Genomic DNA, 20,375 nt, shown 5'->3' on the forward strand with positions numbered 1-20,375 from the left:
AGCAACAGAAAACAGACCAACATGTTCAGAAGCTATGTATTAATTCAATGCAGGAATATATAGAGTACTGTTTCATATAATTGCAATGCTCTTCTAGGGAAAATGTCTTTGGATAACAAAAACATTAACCTGTGCAAAAACAGCAACACGATTTCTAAAATGTGCAGTTCTAATTTGCAAATACATTTAAAAAAAAAAAACAACCAAAGCCCACAAGCACAAATAAACCAACTTTAATAGATATTATTTTGTATTTATATAGCGCCTTCTTCAAGAACCTTAAATGCTTTACAGACATTATTTCTAATTAATCCCCACAACAACCCTGTGAGGTAGGTATTACTCCCATTTTACAAGACAGGGAGACTGAAGCACAGAGGTTAAGTGACTTGCCCAAGGTCACACAGTTAAGTTCACTGAAAAGCCAGGATCTGAGCACCTTAGCCTCCCAGCTCCCAGCCAAACACCTCATGAGAGAATCTTTAATGAAAAGTATCTTTAAAATAAAGTATCAAGAGTAGTATGTTATGAAAATGAGGTCTTCCTACTGCCATCAAAGAAAGAAAACAACCTATATTGATGGTTAGAAGCCACAAGACCCATATAGTACAACATCTTCCCTCCCCTTTCTTAAGCCTCCTGGCTCCTGTAATTGGTAAAATTTCCAAAACAGAAGCCATATGACTTAGAAGTGGAACTTAATTTAGAATATTTACTTTTAGTTAAGATAATTTATAGAAATCTTTATTCCAATATACAAAATACGGGACAGCTATCCCAACAAACATGTACATAGTTATATAGCAAATCAGCCCCATTTACAATTTTAACCTGCCCCTCATTTAATAACAGCCAACCCACACACAACCTCACAATGCTTTCTAGATGGGTCACTTTTCTTACTTACAATACCTGTATTTTTATTTCCCCAACACTAACCCTATATATTTTTAAAGTATACTGAGTTTCTGATAAGCTTCAAAACATTTTACTTATATCCAGCTGCACTAAGAGTAAAAAATAAATTTAGAACCATCACTCAGTCCCTCCCTATGACAAATCATACGATGAAATACAGTGTAAATGTGAACAAAGTATGTGATGACCATGGAACTCAGTACAAATGTTAGAACTTGCTGTTAAACAAAATTAAACTTGCTTTGCCTTTATGGATTTTTAAAATGCAAAAATGCACAAAATACAATACAGTATTTCAATGCTGTACCTTTATCCAAATGACTTCATCTATCTTTATACTGCTGTGGCCTAGCTGATGTTAAAACTAACTGTGCGCTTCACTGTATCCTTTTTCTTTACAGAAACCTGTAAAAATACAACTTTAAATTCCCCAACAATTCAGTTTAAGCTCTCAAAATAGAAGCGCCTCTGACTTCCCCTATGATCTTGGTTGTTGATTCTCCTGTGTACTGTTGGCAGGTTAGGCAGGCTATGTGTAATTTGTACAAAACAACTTCAGCTAGGCTAAGAGAAGCTGTATCCTAAAAATGAATTTGTCAAAATATTTTTTGATATTTAGTATAAACACCAAATATCATAATAATTTTCTCTCAGCACATCTGTCAAAGCGGCCCAATTAGCTAAGTAACCCTGTTAAAGATCTGCTTCTGACACAAATAGGTGAAGTCATTTCCTGAGCTAAAAGATATGGATAATAAATGTTAATAGCAGCACAAGAAATATCTTTTTTTGTTGTCAACAATTTTAGTAAAGTAACTTTAGAAAATTAAAAAAAGTACTCCTTTTGATAAGAAACATCCAATGCCTAATTGCTATTAATTTGAAAGTAATTTTCAATTATTTTCTGCAAGGTACATTCTGCCACTGTCAGACAACTTACTGATGCATGGAAAAATAACTGCAATGGTGTACATACATTTTACATTACACGTATTACTTAATATCTGAAACAAAATGAAAAATATAAATTTTAATTTCTGAACATTCTTCCAATCTGTAGTCACAGGGAGAAAATGGCCCTTTTTTTTTAATTACTGGCCTACATAATCAAAATGTAATTTTCAGGCGTTTTGGGCCACACAATCCAGGCTGCTACAGGGTTAAAATAATTGTATTACATTTTACCAAAGTTAAAAAAAAAGACATTTGAAAATAACTTTGATGACATGAATTTTCCAAGCAAGGCTCAATTTGAAATATCAGAATATTTAAGAATTGTAAAGACCAGTACATCACCACTGCACCAGAATTTCTTATAATCATTCTAACTAATATAGGGAATTCTTAAATTTTTATTTTACTGAAATTAAAGCTGAATAAAATAACTGACTTATGAACTATGACAAAAGAACAAATATTGAGTCAGAGATATCAGTTCCTCCTGAAAAAGAATATTTACCTCCTCTCACTGCAATTTTTCTCAAGATCTCTTAGTGATTTTTAGGATAGAATTTAAAATTCCCCTTAAAAACAGAAACAAACAAAAAGAGTATTAAAACTGACAAAACTAATAAAAAATAGGCTAAAATTTACTGACAGAATCACGGGCACTTCATACAATAATTAAGACTCTACCAGTTTTCAGTAAAATAAATAAGGAAAAAATTATAATTACAAAGCCTGTCTTTCCCCTTGGGGAAACAAAAAGCCACTTCTGACCAATTGTTCCCTACATATACATATACTGTATATTATTATAAGCTTCTTCAGAGAAGCAAAACATATTTGTCTTCCTGATCCTGGATTCTACATTAGGTTTTTACATCAGGAAGGCAACTGCAAGTGTTGGGCCCAAAAGTATTTCTGGTTTATGCTTGAAAAGACACTGAATATGCTTCTACATATACTAACCCCAGGTATCTATCTGTGCAGTGTTCAGAATCATTTCCTCACATTATCAATACAAGCCAGCACATATTCCAATTCTTCCTACTGCATCCCCAAAGAATTTAAATTATTACTGGTTAAATTTATAAAGAGAAAATGCATGTCAGTAACTGGAAGGCTGTTTTTACAAGAGGAGCTGGTATCTCTGATTTCATGCCCTTGTTGTATGGAACTGCACAGACAGCATGATACCTGAGCAAATAAATCAACACCATGATAGGAAGGGCTTCTTAATCCATAGTCTTTGCTTTATTGTGTGCAAAGTATGCTACTGCCCCCTGAGCTTCCTGCATTTCTCTTTTCTTGAAAAATCAGTGCTTTATCCTTTCCAAAATAACCAGAGAAGAAATGAGGCAGAAAGTATCTCTTCATCATGGTCCTCCTCAGTCCCGAGACTGATAGAAAAGGATGTAACCAGACTCAGAGTTCTTTGAAATATCTGATGTCAACCCGTAGAATTCTTCAATAGCTTGTGCATCTATTTTCTGTGAGGCAAAATATAAACATTAATGTATATGTGAACTCTGAGCAAACAGAACTGCTTAAATTAAAAAATGACAATATCAAGCACTGGTGAGAATGAACTCTTCCTACACAGCTGGTAGGTATGTAAGATATAAGGTGCAGCCACTCTGAAAAAATATTAACACTTCTGAAGCTGAATGTTCAGCTACCCTTTGATCCAGCAATTCTACCTCTAGGTATAGGTTGAACACATGAAACACACTAATTTCAATCATTTTAGACCTACAAAAGTGGCAATTTCCAATGGTCCAACCTAATGCAAAATCCAAGAAAAGTAAATGCATACATCTAATAAAAGACTTGTGCAAGGATGATCAAAAGACTTTTTGTTCATAATGGTGAATAAATGACAAAAAGCCAAATTTCTTACTTGGTATGTTCATAAAATAGAAAAATTACAAAGCGAGTAAAAACAACTACTATAGCAATAATAAGAGGGAATTTCACAATGTAATGATGAGTGAAGAAAGGCAGACACAAAAGGCACATTGTATAAATCCATTTATAATGCAACCCAGGCAAAATTAATCATGATGATTAATTTTTAAATACAGTAGTTGGTTCCACAGAAGGAAGGGGCGGGGACAGCTGTGTGTACTGATCAAGGAGAAGGAGTCTGCTATAGTACTGAAAATATACTGCATTTTGATTGGGCTAGTGACTGACAAGTATGTGTGCTCTTGCAAATAAAAATTCATCAAGTTGCCTAAATTCTTGTACTTTATGTATATTACATAGTAATGAAAGACTTTTTGGAAACTAGTTATATTAGTGAAAGGTTTTCCTTGTTTATTCTAGTTATTAAAGGTTGGTTAGCCACCCAAGCACTGGGCTTGGACATTATGAAGCAAAAAGGTAAAATTAAACTATTACCTAACGACCTGGACATTCATCTAATATTCATCACCAGTCATATGAATGAGAAAGTGAAGAGCTAAATATATTCATAACTTTAAAGAAAATTAAGAAATTAAGAAACTACTTACTTCTACAATGTCATCATCAAACAACAACCAAAAATCATGACTCTTAACTATTGCAATATAATGTCCTCGATTGGGACCACTAAAACAAAAGAAGAAAAAAGAAGAGTTAATTTCTTGCTACGCCTATTTATATTACTCTTTCAGGCTCTAAATTTCAAGTTCTATAGGAAAACTAAAACAGCTTAAAATATTCCTTACATATTTTCCTAACCCCAAAAGATAAAGCTAAACTGATTTGAAATGGAATCCAAATTTAGAATCAAATAATTACTACAAATTTCCCAAAACTTGGGAAAAAGGACAAGTGCCCTGTTTTTAAATTATTAACAGAATTATATGCAGTCAATGAAGACTTTATGTTGCAAATACAAGTTTTCACTATGAAATGCTCTTTTAGTCTGGAAATTTTTTGTTATTTTGTAAATTAATAAGTATAAATATATATCCATCCATGTAGAGAAGAAAGGCAAACCATTGCTAGAAAAGAGAATGAAAATGAGCCTGCACACTAAATAGGCTAATAGGAAATGATAAAAACACTCACTGGTAAAAATCAGAAAAATGGTCTTTCAAGAGGATTTCCAAAACATTTTAAGTGCTTTTCATAACCACAAACAAGATAAACATATCATATCCAATTAGTCTCAGAAATGATTTCTTTTGTAAAATTTATTTAGGCATCATTACTTTGCCAACCACCACCAAGAAATTAGCAAACAAACAAACAAACAAAAAACCCAAATAGACTTTAAGCTGTTAGGAACACAAGACAATACCTTTAGAGTAATATTTAAATAATAGGAAAGTTAAGGCAGTAATTTAATATATAGAAAGCTCTACAAAAATATAAAATAAAAAATAAAATGTACATCTGAAAAATCCATTTTGAATAAAATTTATCTTGAGAAGGATAAAGAACACCTAAACGCTATCCATTCACATCACTCATGAACATACTAAATGTGCTCTGCTCTATTCATTACCACATCCCCATAGCTGCATTTACCTTCCACAGTGAACCACAACAGCAACAAGGTCGTACATTCGGTCAGGATTGGTTGCATCACCTGAAGTGTTAAACAGACGGAGTTCTAAAGGAAAAACTACCCTATAAGAAAGTTTTGCATATCGATGGAGCTGATCCATATATTTAAATCTCTTCAGATGTAGAGCTAGAATCATGGGCAGTTTTTTAACTTTCATCCTATTAAAAATAAAGATGAAAATAAAATTGCATGAAAAACATCTACCATGTCCTTACAAGAATGATCAAACTTTATTATCTTAAATTAACAGATTAACTCAAACAATTTTAATGGCCCAGGCTGCCCAGTTTTGCATGTTTCTATTATATTTGTATTGGCAACATTCAGAACATCTTAAAACTACCCCCAGCTTATCAACCAACATCAAGCTATATCACACAGCACAAAGTAAGGCTCCAAAACAACCAGAATGGAACCAGTTCTTTGTTAAGAATCTGTGGTTATCAAACAGAGCTTTAAAAATGCACAAGGTGCCCAGGAATAGTGGAGAAAAAACAGATTCCTTAAGCTGCCAATTCCTTTGGATGTGAGTGTAGAATGCAACCCATTTGTCCTATTAATGAATATAATGCAAGAAAAGATTGACAACAGGAGAATAAATAAAGAGAAGTATCAGAGACCATTCAGTCAAGTGTGTCTGCCAGAGATTAGCAACAGTCCCATATCAAGAATTACAACTAGGTAGCTACGAAGATCCTAAAGGAATGAAATAAATCTGAAAATGCATTAGTTGTTTTTAACTATGAAACACAAGCTATCCTTTACATTCTAATGCTCTTTGCTATGCCACTGAATGTTGCACTGATACTCCTGCTTCACACAATAGCCTATTCTTTTAAAGGCATAGTGTAAAACATTACACCTCCAACACTAATGACTGCTCTCTTCACTCCTCTATCAACACTTCACAGGTTCACTTTATATAAGTTAAGATTTCATGGTAAAACATTTAGGTGGTTATGCATCTTTCTCTTCTAGGATCTGAACTCTTGACAGCCAGAAACCATTTTTATTTTCCACTATCTAGCGACAAGCCTGGCACATGATGAATACTGGCGAAATGTTGCAGAACTAAATTTGATGTGGGTTCAGTGGAGCAAAATGTCCTCCATAATTAAGTAAATGAAATTTACAAGCCATTACTTCTAATGAAAGGAAAAGAATAAAATGATTTTATAGCATTACATTAAATCTGCATTCTACAAAGCATAAATGTGGCAGGCAACTTATTATTTCTAAAATGTTTACTGAATTAGCCTGGCCTTTGCAAATCAGTGGTTAAAATAAAAGCAAACAACTAGCCATTCCTCAAAACAACCTAGCAATACAAAGTATTTTATGAACTTAGTCTCATTTCTTTAATATAAATTAAATATACCATCTCGAATATAGCACTTGAGAGAAAACTTACTTCTAAAAATTTTACATTGTAAAAAAATCCTACCCAAGGACCCAAGTTCTATCCCCAGTACCCCCCCAAAAAACAACCTATTCAATAAGAAATAAATTAACTGAAATAAATAAATTAGCTGAAATTAACAAACATCACAGACTAGTATATAACGTCAAAGAAGGCTGCTAAAAAGTTTCTAAGTGTATGGGAAAATACCTAAGTAAACAAATATACTGGTGTAAAAATTTACATACAATTCTCAGTCAGATCTGTGATTAAACTGATACAGAGTTGCTAAAGCAAAATCTTTATAAAGGAATGTAGATTCAGAAGAATTTTCTCAGGATAAAATGAGTGTCAGTGTAATAGATGTCAGTTAGTTAAAATAAAGAGGAAAGAGTGAACAGGGGCTGGCTGATGGTCAGGAGAAAGATGCTTTTAGAGACTGAACAAAGGCCAAGGAGGATAGATCCAAAAAGAGGAAAAAGAGTCTACATGATAAAACATGTTTGATCAGACAACACATGAAGACTATGAATGCTATTTGGCAGAGTGCCCCCATAGGAAGGAAAATTATCATCCACTACAAAGAAGACAAACCCTCTGGGGATAAACTGGAGATTATCAGAAATATTTGTGGACCCACAGTTTAAAGATGAGGAGAGACTGGCCTATAGAATCTCCCTCATATTAAAATGGTTCTCTACGAAAAAGAGAATCCCTTGACATAAGGAGTATAAAATTTATTATCTTACAGCAGAAGGAAAAAACCAATACAACAAAGAATTTATGTGATTTTGGCTTTTCTTCTATTCAAATATGTGGAGAGGGGTAACAGTAGGATGTTCTTGGTTGCTGTCAATTTTTTTATTCTGTTTTGTTGTTTTTTGAGATAGGGTCTTCCTATGTAATTCAGGCTGGCCTCAAACTCACTGTGTAGCACAGGTTGACCTCAAACTCATAGTGATCCTCCTGCCTCAGCATCCCAGGATTGGGATTAGAGGAATACTCCACTACATTTGATGCCATCATAGTTTCTAAAAAAGTTATCTTAGAATATAAGGTTTTTGAGGACTGGGGATACAGCTTAGTACAGAGTGCACAGAAAGAAGAGGGGAAAAAGAGAGGAAAGAAGGAAAGGGGAAAGAAAAGCAATTTAAAGTTTGATTTAAGCATGATTTTTAATCATCTATAAACTGGCTTAATGATACATTTCCTATTTAAACTGGCTATTTTCTTTAAAGGGTGTTTACCTATCACATAAATAACTAAGGTCTGGATGACCTTATAAAGTTACATATTTTCTTGCTCTGTTATCTTTAAAATTATGTTGTATTCATTTTTTATTCTAATAGGTGTTTAACTTTCTTGATAATATCTAATTATAATTAAAAACTTTAAAAAAGAAGTATAAGGATGGAAAAAATGCCATATAAGCATTTATTATAAATATGTTGGTTATACTAATATTAGACAATGTAGACTTTAAGACAGAGAATATTACAAGTGGAAAAAAAGATATAAAATTACAGTCAACTAACCCAAAAGACATAACCATCTCAAAAGCTACACACCTAATATCAAAGCCTCAAAATTTCATAACATTAAAGAAATAAACTAATAACCAGAGCTGAAGTCTTCAATAGGCTCTTCTCACTAACAAAATATCAGTAAGGATAAAGAAGTTATAAATCACCTAATTGCCAAGAAACTGACATTTATGTTACACAAACAAACTGCAGACTACACACTCTTCATAAGAATAACTAGGACATTCAAAAAGTTACTGGACAACCAAAGAAGTCTCAATAAATTTCAAGATTTAAAATGTGGAGTACATCCCCTCTGATAAAGACAAAAAAATCTAAAAAAATTCCCCCAAATATGAAAACTAAAAAACAAATTGCTAAGTAACCCACAGGGTAAACAAAACTGCAAGAGAAGTTACAATATTTTGAAATGGATCATAATGAAAATACAACCTCCCCAAAAGTTGACAGAGACAAGATTGTGAGACAGTTACAATGGTGTTTATTTCCTGGGGGTACAAGAAGGGAAGGCTTCAACCTCAGGCAACATTCCAGAGAGGCACAGCTGTGTCCTGGTCCCACAGAGAAACCCTGGAGTAGGAATCCTAGAAAAGTAACTGGGCTTCTACACCCTTTTCAGCACCTGTCAGCCAATGACCAAGGACTGAAAGAAATGCTCAGAAATGCACTTCACCAGAGACCACCAGAGAGCAAGGGTTAATAGTGAAGATACTCCAAAGAGCATAGAGAACACTGAAAGTCCACAACCACCCAATACCTAGAATACCAGTCAACCAGCTGCAGGCATTTGGTGCCTTAATGAAATGGGGGTAGAGGGGAAGATAGTCTCAGGATCCAGGGATGTTTATTTCTGAACTTCACAGTAGTCTTAACCACCCAGAAAAGTGGAGTAACTGTACAGACATACAGTTCCATGGGCTAAATCCTAATGCTTTTTTTAAACATATATAAGGATAAACTATGGCACATTTACAATAAGGGGAGAGAATGAGATTCTATAACCTGAGAGAAAGATACGACGGTGACAAGTGAGATGTAAGCAATCAGAGGATATTTAGACCACAGAATTTATCTCCAGCACATGTCAAAAATGAGGAACAGGTCACAGGTATGGCTGAGGCCCATGGAGGACCCTGCCATGTGGATGGATGAACATGGTATTAAGCAGTATCTGGAGATCCAGGCAAGGAGTCAGGCATCAACTTGTACAGATGGAAGGGCCCCACCAACCAGAAATACAAGGGCAGATAGCTATGACAACATGATGCTGAGTCCCCTGGGCATTGTATGGGTCTTCTTCAGTGCCTGAATAAGGACAGGACTGTCTCCTTCATGCAATAAAGGGACAGTGAAGGGACAGAGAGACAGGTAAGATGTGAAGGCAAGGAGCTCAGCTTCCAGCCCACTGTCACTCATCATGAGAGCCCACAGACAGGAGTGACAGACCAGTTTTCTTTAAAACCCTAGCCTCAAACCCACCCCAGCACCCAGAGCACAGGAAAACTCCTGACACAAAGCCATCAGTCCTTTATTTTAATTCCTCAGGCTTTTCACTTTACTTTGACTTAGGCAGTGGACTTGCCCATGGGATAAAGTGTATGATCAATATATTCACATTTCCCTAGGGGTTCAATAAGCACGCTATGCAGAAGGAGTTAATATGTGCCTAAGTTCTGGAAAAGGTTACATTAAAAAAATTTAACTTGGGGCCAGGGATTTAGCTCAGTGGTTCTGCCACCTGCCTCGCAAGCACCAAGAATGTGAGTTGGTTATCTGGTACATAAACAAAAAAACAAACAAACATTTCTATTCTGAGTCTTCTCAAGAGTCTACATTGTAAAGTATGAATATCTAAAAAGAAACAATGTAAATAAGGTTGAAATGGTATAATTCAGAGTGTGAAATAGGGAAGAAAGTGGCTAAAGGGGAAGTGGCAAGGGGAGGGGAAAGGAAATAAGGGAAAAGAAAAAACGTGCAAAAAGGAATAAATGGAAACAAAGTCTTTATAAATAGGGAAGGGTGAAGGGGGTGAAGGGAAGGCAGGGGAATGGGGAAAAAATAAGAACCAAGACTTATCATGTAAAGTTACAAGATCCCAATGATAAATGTAACTGTATTGTTTGCTTTAAATGTACCAATAAACAATGGGGGAAAGAAAAGCGGGGGGAGATAGAATTATATCACAAATTCATCTGATGACAGAATACTTATTTTGTGGCACACTGTCAACATTTCCAAAGTCTTTATAAATAGGGAAGGGTGAAGGGGGTGAAGGGAAGGCAGGGGAATGGGGAAAAAATAAGAACCAAGACTTATCATGTAAAGTTACAAGATCCCAATGATAAATGTAACTGTATTGTTTGCTTTAAATGTACCAATAAACAATGGGGGAAAGAAAAGCGGGGGGAGATAGAATTATATCACAAATTCATCTGATGACAGAATACTTATTTTGTGGCACACTGTCAACATTTCCAAAAACTAGTGTTTCTTGAAGGAATCTTTCTTACAGAACTTTTAAAAACATTTATATAAGCTGGGTATGGTGGTGCACAACAGTAATCCCAGCACTTGGGAGGCTGGAGGAGGATCACTGTAAGTTCGAGGCCAGCCTGAACGACACAGCAAGACCTTGTCTCAAAAAAATACATATATATTTATACAAACATGGACATCTGAGTGGCAGTATTACAAGTGCATATTTTTATCACGGTTAGAAAAAAGATAACATAAAATTTACAATTTTAACCATAAGCATACAATAACCATAAAATTAATATACAAACACTATGGCAAAATAAATCTTGATAACTTAATCTTACAAAACTGAATCTCTTACCTACCGAACAACTCTTCCCCTTTCCTCCTTTCTCAGCTACTGCAAGCAACCACCTATTTTCTAAGTGTCTATTTTAGACAGTACATTATGAGATCATGTAGTGTTTGCTTTTTGTGACTGGCTTATGACAAAAGCCTGTGCTTACCACAGTCGCATGTAACACGGGGTGTCCTTTATAAAGCTGAATACTAATCTACTGGATGCACACACCACTAGTTCTTTATCCTGTTATCTGTAAATGGAACATTTGGCTACTGTAAATAATGCTGCAATGAACATGGGTCTGAAAATAATCTATTCAAGATCCTGATTTTGGTCGTTCTGGATTTATACTCACAGGTGGGAATGCTTAACCAAGGGTAGTTATATTTTTAATTTTTTAAGGCTTTCCATACTGTTTCCCATAGTAGCAGCAGCATTTTACATGCCCATCAACAGTGCACAAATCTCCACATCCTCAACATGGGTGGGGTGGCGGGGTAGTGGCCATTCCAACAGGAGTTAAGGTGATATCATATGGTTTTGAACTGCATTCCCTGATAACTGGTGATTTGCATTTTTTCATTTGCTTGCTGGTCATTTGTTTACATTCTTTGGAGGAATGTCTATTCAAGTCCTCTGTCCATTTTTAAAATAGATTTTTATTTTGTTGCTGTTAGTTGTAATTTTTAAAGCATATTCTGGGTATTCACCACTTATGAAATACAGTTTCCAAATATTTTCTTCCATTCAGTAGGCTGCCTTTCATTCTGTCATTTCTTTTGCTTTACAGAATATTTAAGTTTAATAAAGTCCTATTTATCAATTTTTATTTATATTGCCTCTAGTTTTGTTATCACCCCATTTCCAAATCCAATGTCATGAAGCACTTTATTTTCTCCTAAGCATTTTATGAGTTTCACATTCAGCATTTAGGTCTTTATTCTGAATTAATTTTTGTACACAGTGTTGGGTTAAGGGTCCAAATGCATTGTTTTGCAAGTAGATAACCAGTTTGTTGAATTAATTTTCCTTCCTCCATTATGTAATTTTGACATCTTTGTCAAAGAACAGTTAATCATATGTGAACGGATTTATATATAGGCTATTTTGTACCAGTGGTATGTATGTCTTTAGGTGAGTGCCATACTGTTTTAACTATTGTAGCACTACAATGTATTTTGAAATCATGTATGATGCCTCTGGCTCTGTTCTTTTCTTAAGATTTATCTATTCAAAGTCTTATGGCTAATTTTAGGATGTTTTTCTTTTTGCAAAAAAAGGGCACTGCAGCTTTGTTTTGGGGGGGGCAGGGAGCAGAGGTTTGAACCCGGGGCCTTCTCACTGAGCTATATCCCAGCCCTTTTATTATTTTGAGGCAGAGTCTCTCTAAATTGCCCAGGAGGAACTCCAACTTGTTATCACTCTGCCTCAGCCTCCTAGAGTGATGGGATTACAAGCACATCCACACCACCGAGGCCTGCCATTAGGAATTTGATAGAAACTGCAATGAATTAGATTGCTCCAGGGAGTATGGACATTTTTAACACGACTAAGGTTTCTATCTATGAACACAGGGTACATTTCCATTTATTTGTATCTTCCTTAAATTTTTCCCAGCAATGTTTCTATTTATTAGTATATAAGTCTTTCACCTTGCTGACTGAACTTATTCCTAAGTAATTTTTATTACTTCTGATGTTTTTATGAATAGGACTATTTCTTTACTTTGCTTTCAAGGATTGTTCACTGAATATAGGAAAACACAACTGACATTTGAGTGTTAATTCTGTGTCCTGCAATTTTGTTGAACATGTTCATTAGTCTTCACGGGTTGCTGTGTGTAAATCTATAGGGTTTTATAAATAAGACCATGCCATCTGGGAGAAGAGAGATTTGGATTCCTTTTATTTCATTTTTTTGTCTAACTACTCTGGTTAGGAATTTGAATTTTACATTGAATGAAGTAGCCTCTGCAAGAGTGGACATCCTGGCTTATTCTGATCTCAGAGAAAAAGTCTTCAGTTCTTCATCAGTATGAGTATGTTTGCTTTGAACTTTTCACATATGGTACTTAACATGCTGAGGTAATTTCCTTCTATTTCTACTTTGTTAAAATTTTTAGATCATGAAAGGATGTTGAATTTTGTTAAATCATTTTTCTGTATCACGGGGACAATCTTATTTTTTTTTGTGATTCGTGTAGGTTGAAACCTTTTAAAGTCAAACTGATGTTTGTTTCTTTAGAAAAAACTAAGAGCTATGGAGTCAAAACCAGCTTATTCTAACACTAGAAACTTTTAGAGCTGAGAGGGACCTAAGAAGTGGATTAATCCAATTTAGGCTCAAACCAATTAAGTGATACAATGGAATGTTACCAGAAGGGTGGATATCAGACCCTAGCAAGAAGTAGGTTATTTTTGTAGTTATCTTTCTGGGAACTTGACTATAATTTACCCTACAAAAATACTCTTAAAGTATCCAAAAATATATGAGGTATAAATCTAAACTGTTGGATTTAGAGGACTGGTAGTATGTCTGTTCAGAAAAAATACTATACAGCACCTTCTAAAGGATGATATGAAAGTGTCTTTTCCTTGACATGGCCTCAGTTTTTAAGAAAAAAAGTTACAGAGCTATATAAAGTCTGACACTATCATGTATGTGTACATACGTATGTACTTGTAAAATCTAGGATATTCAGGGTCGGGGATTTAGCTCAGTGGTGCCTCACAAGCACAAGGTCCCAAGTTCAATCCCCAGTACCCCCCAAAAAAATCTAGGATATATAAGAATGTCAACAATGATTTTATAGTGATTCATATTTATTTATTTTTCCAATTTCTTTACAAAAACTATATATCCATTATATAATGTAATATCGAGTATTATTCAATATATTAAAATATCAGATGTCTTCAAAACAAATAGGTCAACTTAGTAATTCCCAATTACTTGTATATGATACTTGTGTAAACATCTAACCATCAGTCTATAGGAACAGCAGATATACTAGCAAATGTAGCTTACTCTGTGTAGTCAATAAAGTCTGCAAGTTGTATTTCACTTAGCTACATTTAGTCTTTGACTCTATCTTCCTTAACAACAGTCTTAAGCGCTCTCTACATTTGCAAGATGAATCTAAAATATCAGCCCCTGTACAAATTACATCATGAACTAGACTATCAAACTTAACTGAGGTGTCTGCACTATCTGCACTAATGGCAGGGACTAATAAGTAATCTGTTCTGATTCACCTGTACCTATTACCCAAAACACCTCCTTTCCTAACAAATTTATTTTTGCCCAAAACATAAACAGAATCACTTAAAAATCCCAGCTCTTTCCCTCATAAACAATTTAGTTTAATCATTAAATAGGACCAAATAAGATAGTTATCAGCATGAGCAGGAAAGAGAAGCCCACGGTGACTGAGAATGTCCTGTCTGAGTGAGTGAGTGACTGTGTGTGTGCGTGTGTGCGCGCATAAATACACATGTATGTGTAAGGAGAAGAGGAGGTAGGGAAAGAGGGATTAGTTACAAGTGCACTGACCAAGTAAGTAAATATCACAAGGGTAATAGAAGTGAATTTTTACTCAGAAGGGAATTGCAAGTATTAAAAAGGAGACACTAGAATAAACTATCTTGTCAGATGTAACTGAAGTTATCACTATGAATTCATGGTTTTCAATATAGCTAAAAGATCAATAAATGGTTAAGAGAAGAAAATACAGGTATAGGTAATGGTATATTCACTCTGTTCATTAAGGGAGCTTGGGTATAATGACATTTCAATAGCAGTGAGTACACCTATATAAAATCCTGGTGTCTAAACATCATTCTCTCCTAATGAGTACCACACAGCCCCTTGGAAAAATGATCCTAGAACATCTAGTGCCAGAAAGTAAAGAAGTGCTCAAAAATGATGGGCATATCAAAAAGACACAGGAGCCAGCCTGAAGAGGGGTCCTACTGGCCAACCAGGGGTAAATAAAACACAGAAATAAATAAGAATGGTAAAGGATTATAACACATTGAATAAAAGAAGAATCCTTGGATCCATACTAAGGAGGAAGAAGAGAAGGGAGGGGGAGGAGGAGATATTACATTTATAATTTCAAAATATCTCTAACTAAATAAGTAAATATTATAATAGGCAATACAAATTACAACAGGAAAGCCGGGTATGGTGGCGCATGCCTGTAATCCCAGCACTCAAGAGGCTAAGGCAGGAGGATCGCTGTGAGTTCGAGACCAGTCAGGGATACATAGTGAGTTCCAGGTTGGTCTCAACTACATAGTGAGACCCTGTCTCAAAAAATCAAAACAAACAAACAAACAAAAAATTACAACAAGAAAAGTGTAGCTTAATGGTAAAGAACTCTGAGAGACATCACTGTCATCAAATGTTCAGGGACAGTAGCACCACTAATGGGATATGCAGAAGAGTTAACATGGCCTCAGACTACCCTGAGAAAGGCCCATTCCAAAGCTAGTCCTTAGATGGTGTCTGAGAAATTGGATTTGGGGAGTAGTCCTACTGTTCTTTAAATGATAAAGGTACTTCACTGTACCCAAACTGTTGGAATAAACAACAATGGTCCAAACAATGGTGTGTACTAAGCAGACGGTGGCTATATGACCAGCTCCTAATAAAAATCTTAGCCAGTAAGTTTGTGAAGAGCTTTCCATGATGTTGTTATGCTGAAGGAATTAAGTGTCTTGTGTGACCCTACTGGCTTGGAAGCTTGCCTGGCTTTCTTTCCCCTTTGGCAGGTGTGCTTTGTATTCTTTTCCTGTAATAAATCTTAGCTGTGAGCAAGACTAAAAGTTCAGTACTGAAGCCTTCTAAGAAATCATCAAACACGAGGACACCCCCACACATGACACCTATCAAAGTTGTGAGCTATTTAATAGGATACAAAGAGAAGAGTGTAGCACCACTTTTAAAAAAATCCCTGTCCAAGATACACAAGCCTAATCTAATCAAGAGAAAACACAAGACAAAGCCAAACAAAGGACATTCTAGAAAACAACTAACCTGTGATACTCATAAGAGTAATGATCATAAAGGGAAGAAAAGGCTAAGGAACAATGTATGATTCTGGACTAAATCCTGCTTTTATGAAGGAATTAATGTCATGATACCAGAATTAGACCTAAGATAACAGTAGCATGCCCCTGTATTTCCTAATCTGGATGGGCTTGCGCATGTAGGAAAACTTCTTTCTTGTTAAGAAACATCTACTGGAAGTGTCTAGGGGTCATGAACTAGCCTATCAGTAACATACTTTTAAAGGGTGTAGAATTTAAAAAAAAAAATCCTGGTATTATTTGTGCAACTTTTCTATGAGTTTGAGTTTGTTTCAAAATAAAAAGGTAACAATAATGATGATTTCATCTTTGACAACAAAACTATGTTTAGAACATACTATGAGGGGATACATTATCCAAGGTAGGAATATCAGAAATTGGAAAGGGGTGAGGGTACAACTTTCTCCCTCTTCTTCCTCATCAAGAAAAAGTCTGCAAATAATTAGGAAAGCTTCAAAGCCAAACTTTTTATCTGTACTGGTTTATGACTATTATATAATCACTAAATGTAGAAAATCACCTGAGGGGACAGAGTTTTGTAACAAAAGCATTATGTGCAGTGTTATTTATCTAGTAATAATAAGCCTTAACTGTTGGTGGTAAAATTAAGTTTTACTCAGAGTAACTTCTCACAGAACAAGTTCAGCTAGAAAAGTCTGACTCCAACATGCAAAAAAATCACTGAAAGATTGAAGAGCCACCAAATTACCGTTTGTGTGCTTCCTGTTTGCTGCGACACTCTTCACAGTAATATTTGTATTCACTGCACAGAGTTTCTGTGTTGCTAAAACCCCTGTGTAAAATTAAAAATAATTTTATTTGTATATAGAAGAAAATCATTAATTTACTAAAAAAATTATTTAAATTTCAGAACAGTAATTCTACACATACCTTAAACAGTGAGTGATTGATGTGTTTTGTTCCACGTCAACAGAAAGGTCTAAAAAATCTTCATCTTTGCTGCTTATCTGTAAAAATAGGGAATCATCTTTGATTTCTTCAAATATTAAGAAACAAAAGCCCTATCTCTTCCAAATATTTCTTCAAATATTGAGAAACTGACATAAATCAAGTGTATTCTAAATACTTATTTTTCCTCAAATTCAAAACAAAACTACATGACTTGGAATATACAAAAGGATACTGAATAAGTAACAGTTATTATATGATAGGTAAAAGAACAAAGCAAATATCTGATTGACTCTTATTGGCAAAGGATAATATGATGCTAAATTTCATTATTTTCCAAAATTTGAATGTTATTTCAAAGCATTAACAGATTGCACACATACATTCTTGGAAAACAAACCAATGGAATGAGGTACCTGTAAAAACAAAATTACAATCTTGACATGACTTACCCTTATTTCTTCTAAAATCTAAGATTTTAATCTATGAGTAAATCATCTTACAGAAAGTTACTATCTGATTATTTGAATCACGACAAAACAGAACTTCACACATAAATTTTCCTAGCTGTTTCCTTCAGTGATTCTATTTTAAGGTGAGCATGCAGTAGGAAACATGACTGACATAGTTCCCTTCTGTCTTTCAGCTATGCTGACTACACATCCCGTTTTAAATGCTTTACTATTTCAACACTGCATCAGCATTACAGGCTCAGGTGCATGAAGTTGTAACTGATCACAGCTGTCTCTTCTATTCAGACAAATACGAGTAAAGAGGAGCACCATGCACACTGTATTTTACAAATAATTCAAGGCAGTTTCAAGAGGATTTGACATTAATTTTCTACATGAAGCTAACCTGATAGCCTAAACCCTCATTTAAGATGACATTCTACTATACAACACCAGGTAGAGTAATAAATGATGTGGATCTCAAAATATCCAGTGAAAAACAAAGGTGAAGAGGCTATGTGGCATAAGGGTGCAGGCCTGTAATCCCATCTATAAGAGGTTGTAGGGGGAAGATCAAAACTTTGAGGCTAGCCTGGGCCAACTTTGTGAGAGTTGTCTAACACACGCAAAACCCTGGGTATGATTCCCAATACAACAAAGATGGGGGTATTTCGGGAAGTGTGTGATTCAGAGACATGAAAGACAAGATGATGTGTTTAGGAAAAAATAATTAGCCTGAGTTAGCAGGAAAGCTGACAGGGTGGCAAGGGATAGTACATCAGAGGTAGGCTCGAGCACATCCAGCAGGGTTTATGTGTAGGCTGAAGAGAAGTAAAGATGAACCAGCCTGGTGTGCCTCAAAATGAAGTTCTCAGATACTGCCTTAGAGGTCTTCATTCTGAATGTTTACTTTTAGGATTAAAACAAAACAAAAAGAACTCATGACATGAGGCTGCTCTGGATCATCTGGGTGTATCTGACTTACTGTGTTTGTACTGCAATTGTATTGGTATCAGGCAGTCACCAAGTACAGCACTGCTGAACTTTCAGAAGTGGCATTTCTACTAGGCTAGTATGTCCAACATCACCTCATACAAAGTATCAGGAGATTCTGGTTCAAGACTCATGGAACACATCTAGGCTGGATTATTTGGACTTGGACTGAGACTTAGCAGTTCACATGATAATGAAAATAGAACATAATCCTCACAGTACAGAGTGTAGGTTGCATCAAGCAACCCAGGATGAAATAATTGTTACCACTTTTAAAGAACAGTGGAAGAAAATCCAAGAAAAGAGCCTAAGAAGGAACCCTCACAGAACAAACAACATCAGAAAGAAGTACTATAGAAAACAGCTTTCTCTCCACTGCAACAAATGCATTACTAAAACAAAAGTCTACCTCTTCCAGGAAGCCCAATTTTTCACCTTCCAAACATTCCCCACTCCCACTTGGATTAGGTATAACATTCTCTGACTCATGTGGCATCCTGTGCTTACCTCTACTGTAACCCACTGTGCTGGGATTATCTACTGGATGGTCTTCACTATCCTACAGGTACCTTAGGATCAGAGACTCATGTTTTAATTATCTTCTATCACCTTCTAATTGTCTTCTACCTGGCATTAACTGGTACTTAAAATAATGTGTAATACTGAACCAAAAAAGAAATGATATATATATGTACTCTTGAGATGTCCTGGATTCCATCCCTCCAATTCAGATTTATAGAAACACGGTATGTGGTGGTTTAATGAATCTGAATTCCGATACCTCAGGTTCTGAAGGAATATTCTCAAATCATGCTTATTTCTTGGGAAACCGTCTTAGTGAAGAATGTATAGAGATCAATAGCCATTCCTTACAAGTCACATTAATAAATATTTAAGCACTCTGAATACAAATGGCTATTACTTTCTCCTTCAAAAATGTTGCATCTTTAGATCATTTTGATTTAAATGCCCCTCCCCAAAGTCTCATGTGCTCAAAGGTGGAGCTTTTGGAAGATAATTGGATTATGGGGGTACTCATCAGTGGATTGATCCATTAGTGAGTTCATAGAATAATAAGCCTTTAGAAGGTGGGGCCTGACTACAGCTAGGTCACTGTGGGCATGACCTGGAAAGCATGTTTTGTCCCCAGCTTCTCCTTTTCATTCTCCCCCCGCCCCCACCCCTTCTCTCACTTGCTCTGCTTCTTGGCTACCATGGGGGTGAACAGCTGTCCACCATACCCTTCCACAAGAATTTTGCCACTTCTACCTTGCAGCCAGCCAATTATGGATGGATTGAACTCAAAACTGTGAGCTAAAATAAACCTCTGCTCCTTTCGGTTCAGGTATTGGCTATTTTGTCCCAGTGATGGGAAAATGACTAACACAACCCCCTTTTCATCCCTAGGCTACAACACTGACTTCAGAGGCATTGGCAGAACATCCCAAAGGCCTTCAAGGAGGGCCGTGAATGTACCTTGCCTGGTTAATCTACTTCTGTATTTCTCAACATGCTAAGAAAATTCAACTACTGTGTCTCATTAAAGACGACTCAATTATACACATCCAATATTTTCAAATACAGATCAAGCTCTATTATAATAAATATAAAGAGAGTTCAAAATGCCCTGATTACATCTACTACTGCAATAGCACTACTACTCTAATAAATGGGCAACATATTTTTTAGGGCTTGGAATTCAATTTATACTAACAGTTTTTCTTATAAGATATATCTTTTAA

General features: G+C 35.4%; 1 protein-coding gene across 2 annotated transcripts in view; it reads right to left on the reverse strand.

Annotated features, from left to right (window-relative positions):
* Nucleotides 1-221: 221 nt before the first annotated feature.
* The window catches only part of Usp12 (ubiquitin specific peptidase 12), a 36,003-nt gene continuing 15,849 nt past the window's right edge, over nt 222-20,375 (reverse strand). Inside the window, exons 4-8 of one of the 2 annotated variants that reach the window (XM_010623828.3) lie at nt 17,171-17,247; nt 16,989-17,072; nt 5,383-5,580; nt 4,377-4,455; nt 222-3,350 (exon numbers count right to left, since the gene is read on the reverse strand). In XM_010623828.3, coding sequence (XP_010622130.1) covers nt 3,249-3,350; nt 4,377-4,455; nt 5,383-5,580; nt 16,989-17,072; nt 17,171-17,247 — 540 coding nt within the window. In that variant the 3' untranslated portion in view covers nt 222-3,248. The remainder of the gene's footprint in view (nt 3,351-4,376; nt 4,456-5,382; nt 5,581-16,988; nt 17,073-17,170; nt 17,248-20,375) is intronic. The other variant, XM_010623827.3, reaches the window with a different exon arrangement.

Source organism: Fukomys damarensis, unplaced genomic scaffold (genome assembly GCF_012274545.1).
Source record: "Fukomys damarensis isolate Sample0158 unplaced genomic scaffold, DMR_v1.0_HiC HiC_scaffold_38, whole genome shotgun sequence".
NCBI classification, from domain to species: Eukaryota; Metazoa; Chordata; class Mammalia; order Rodentia; family Bathyergidae; genus Fukomys; species Fukomys damarensis.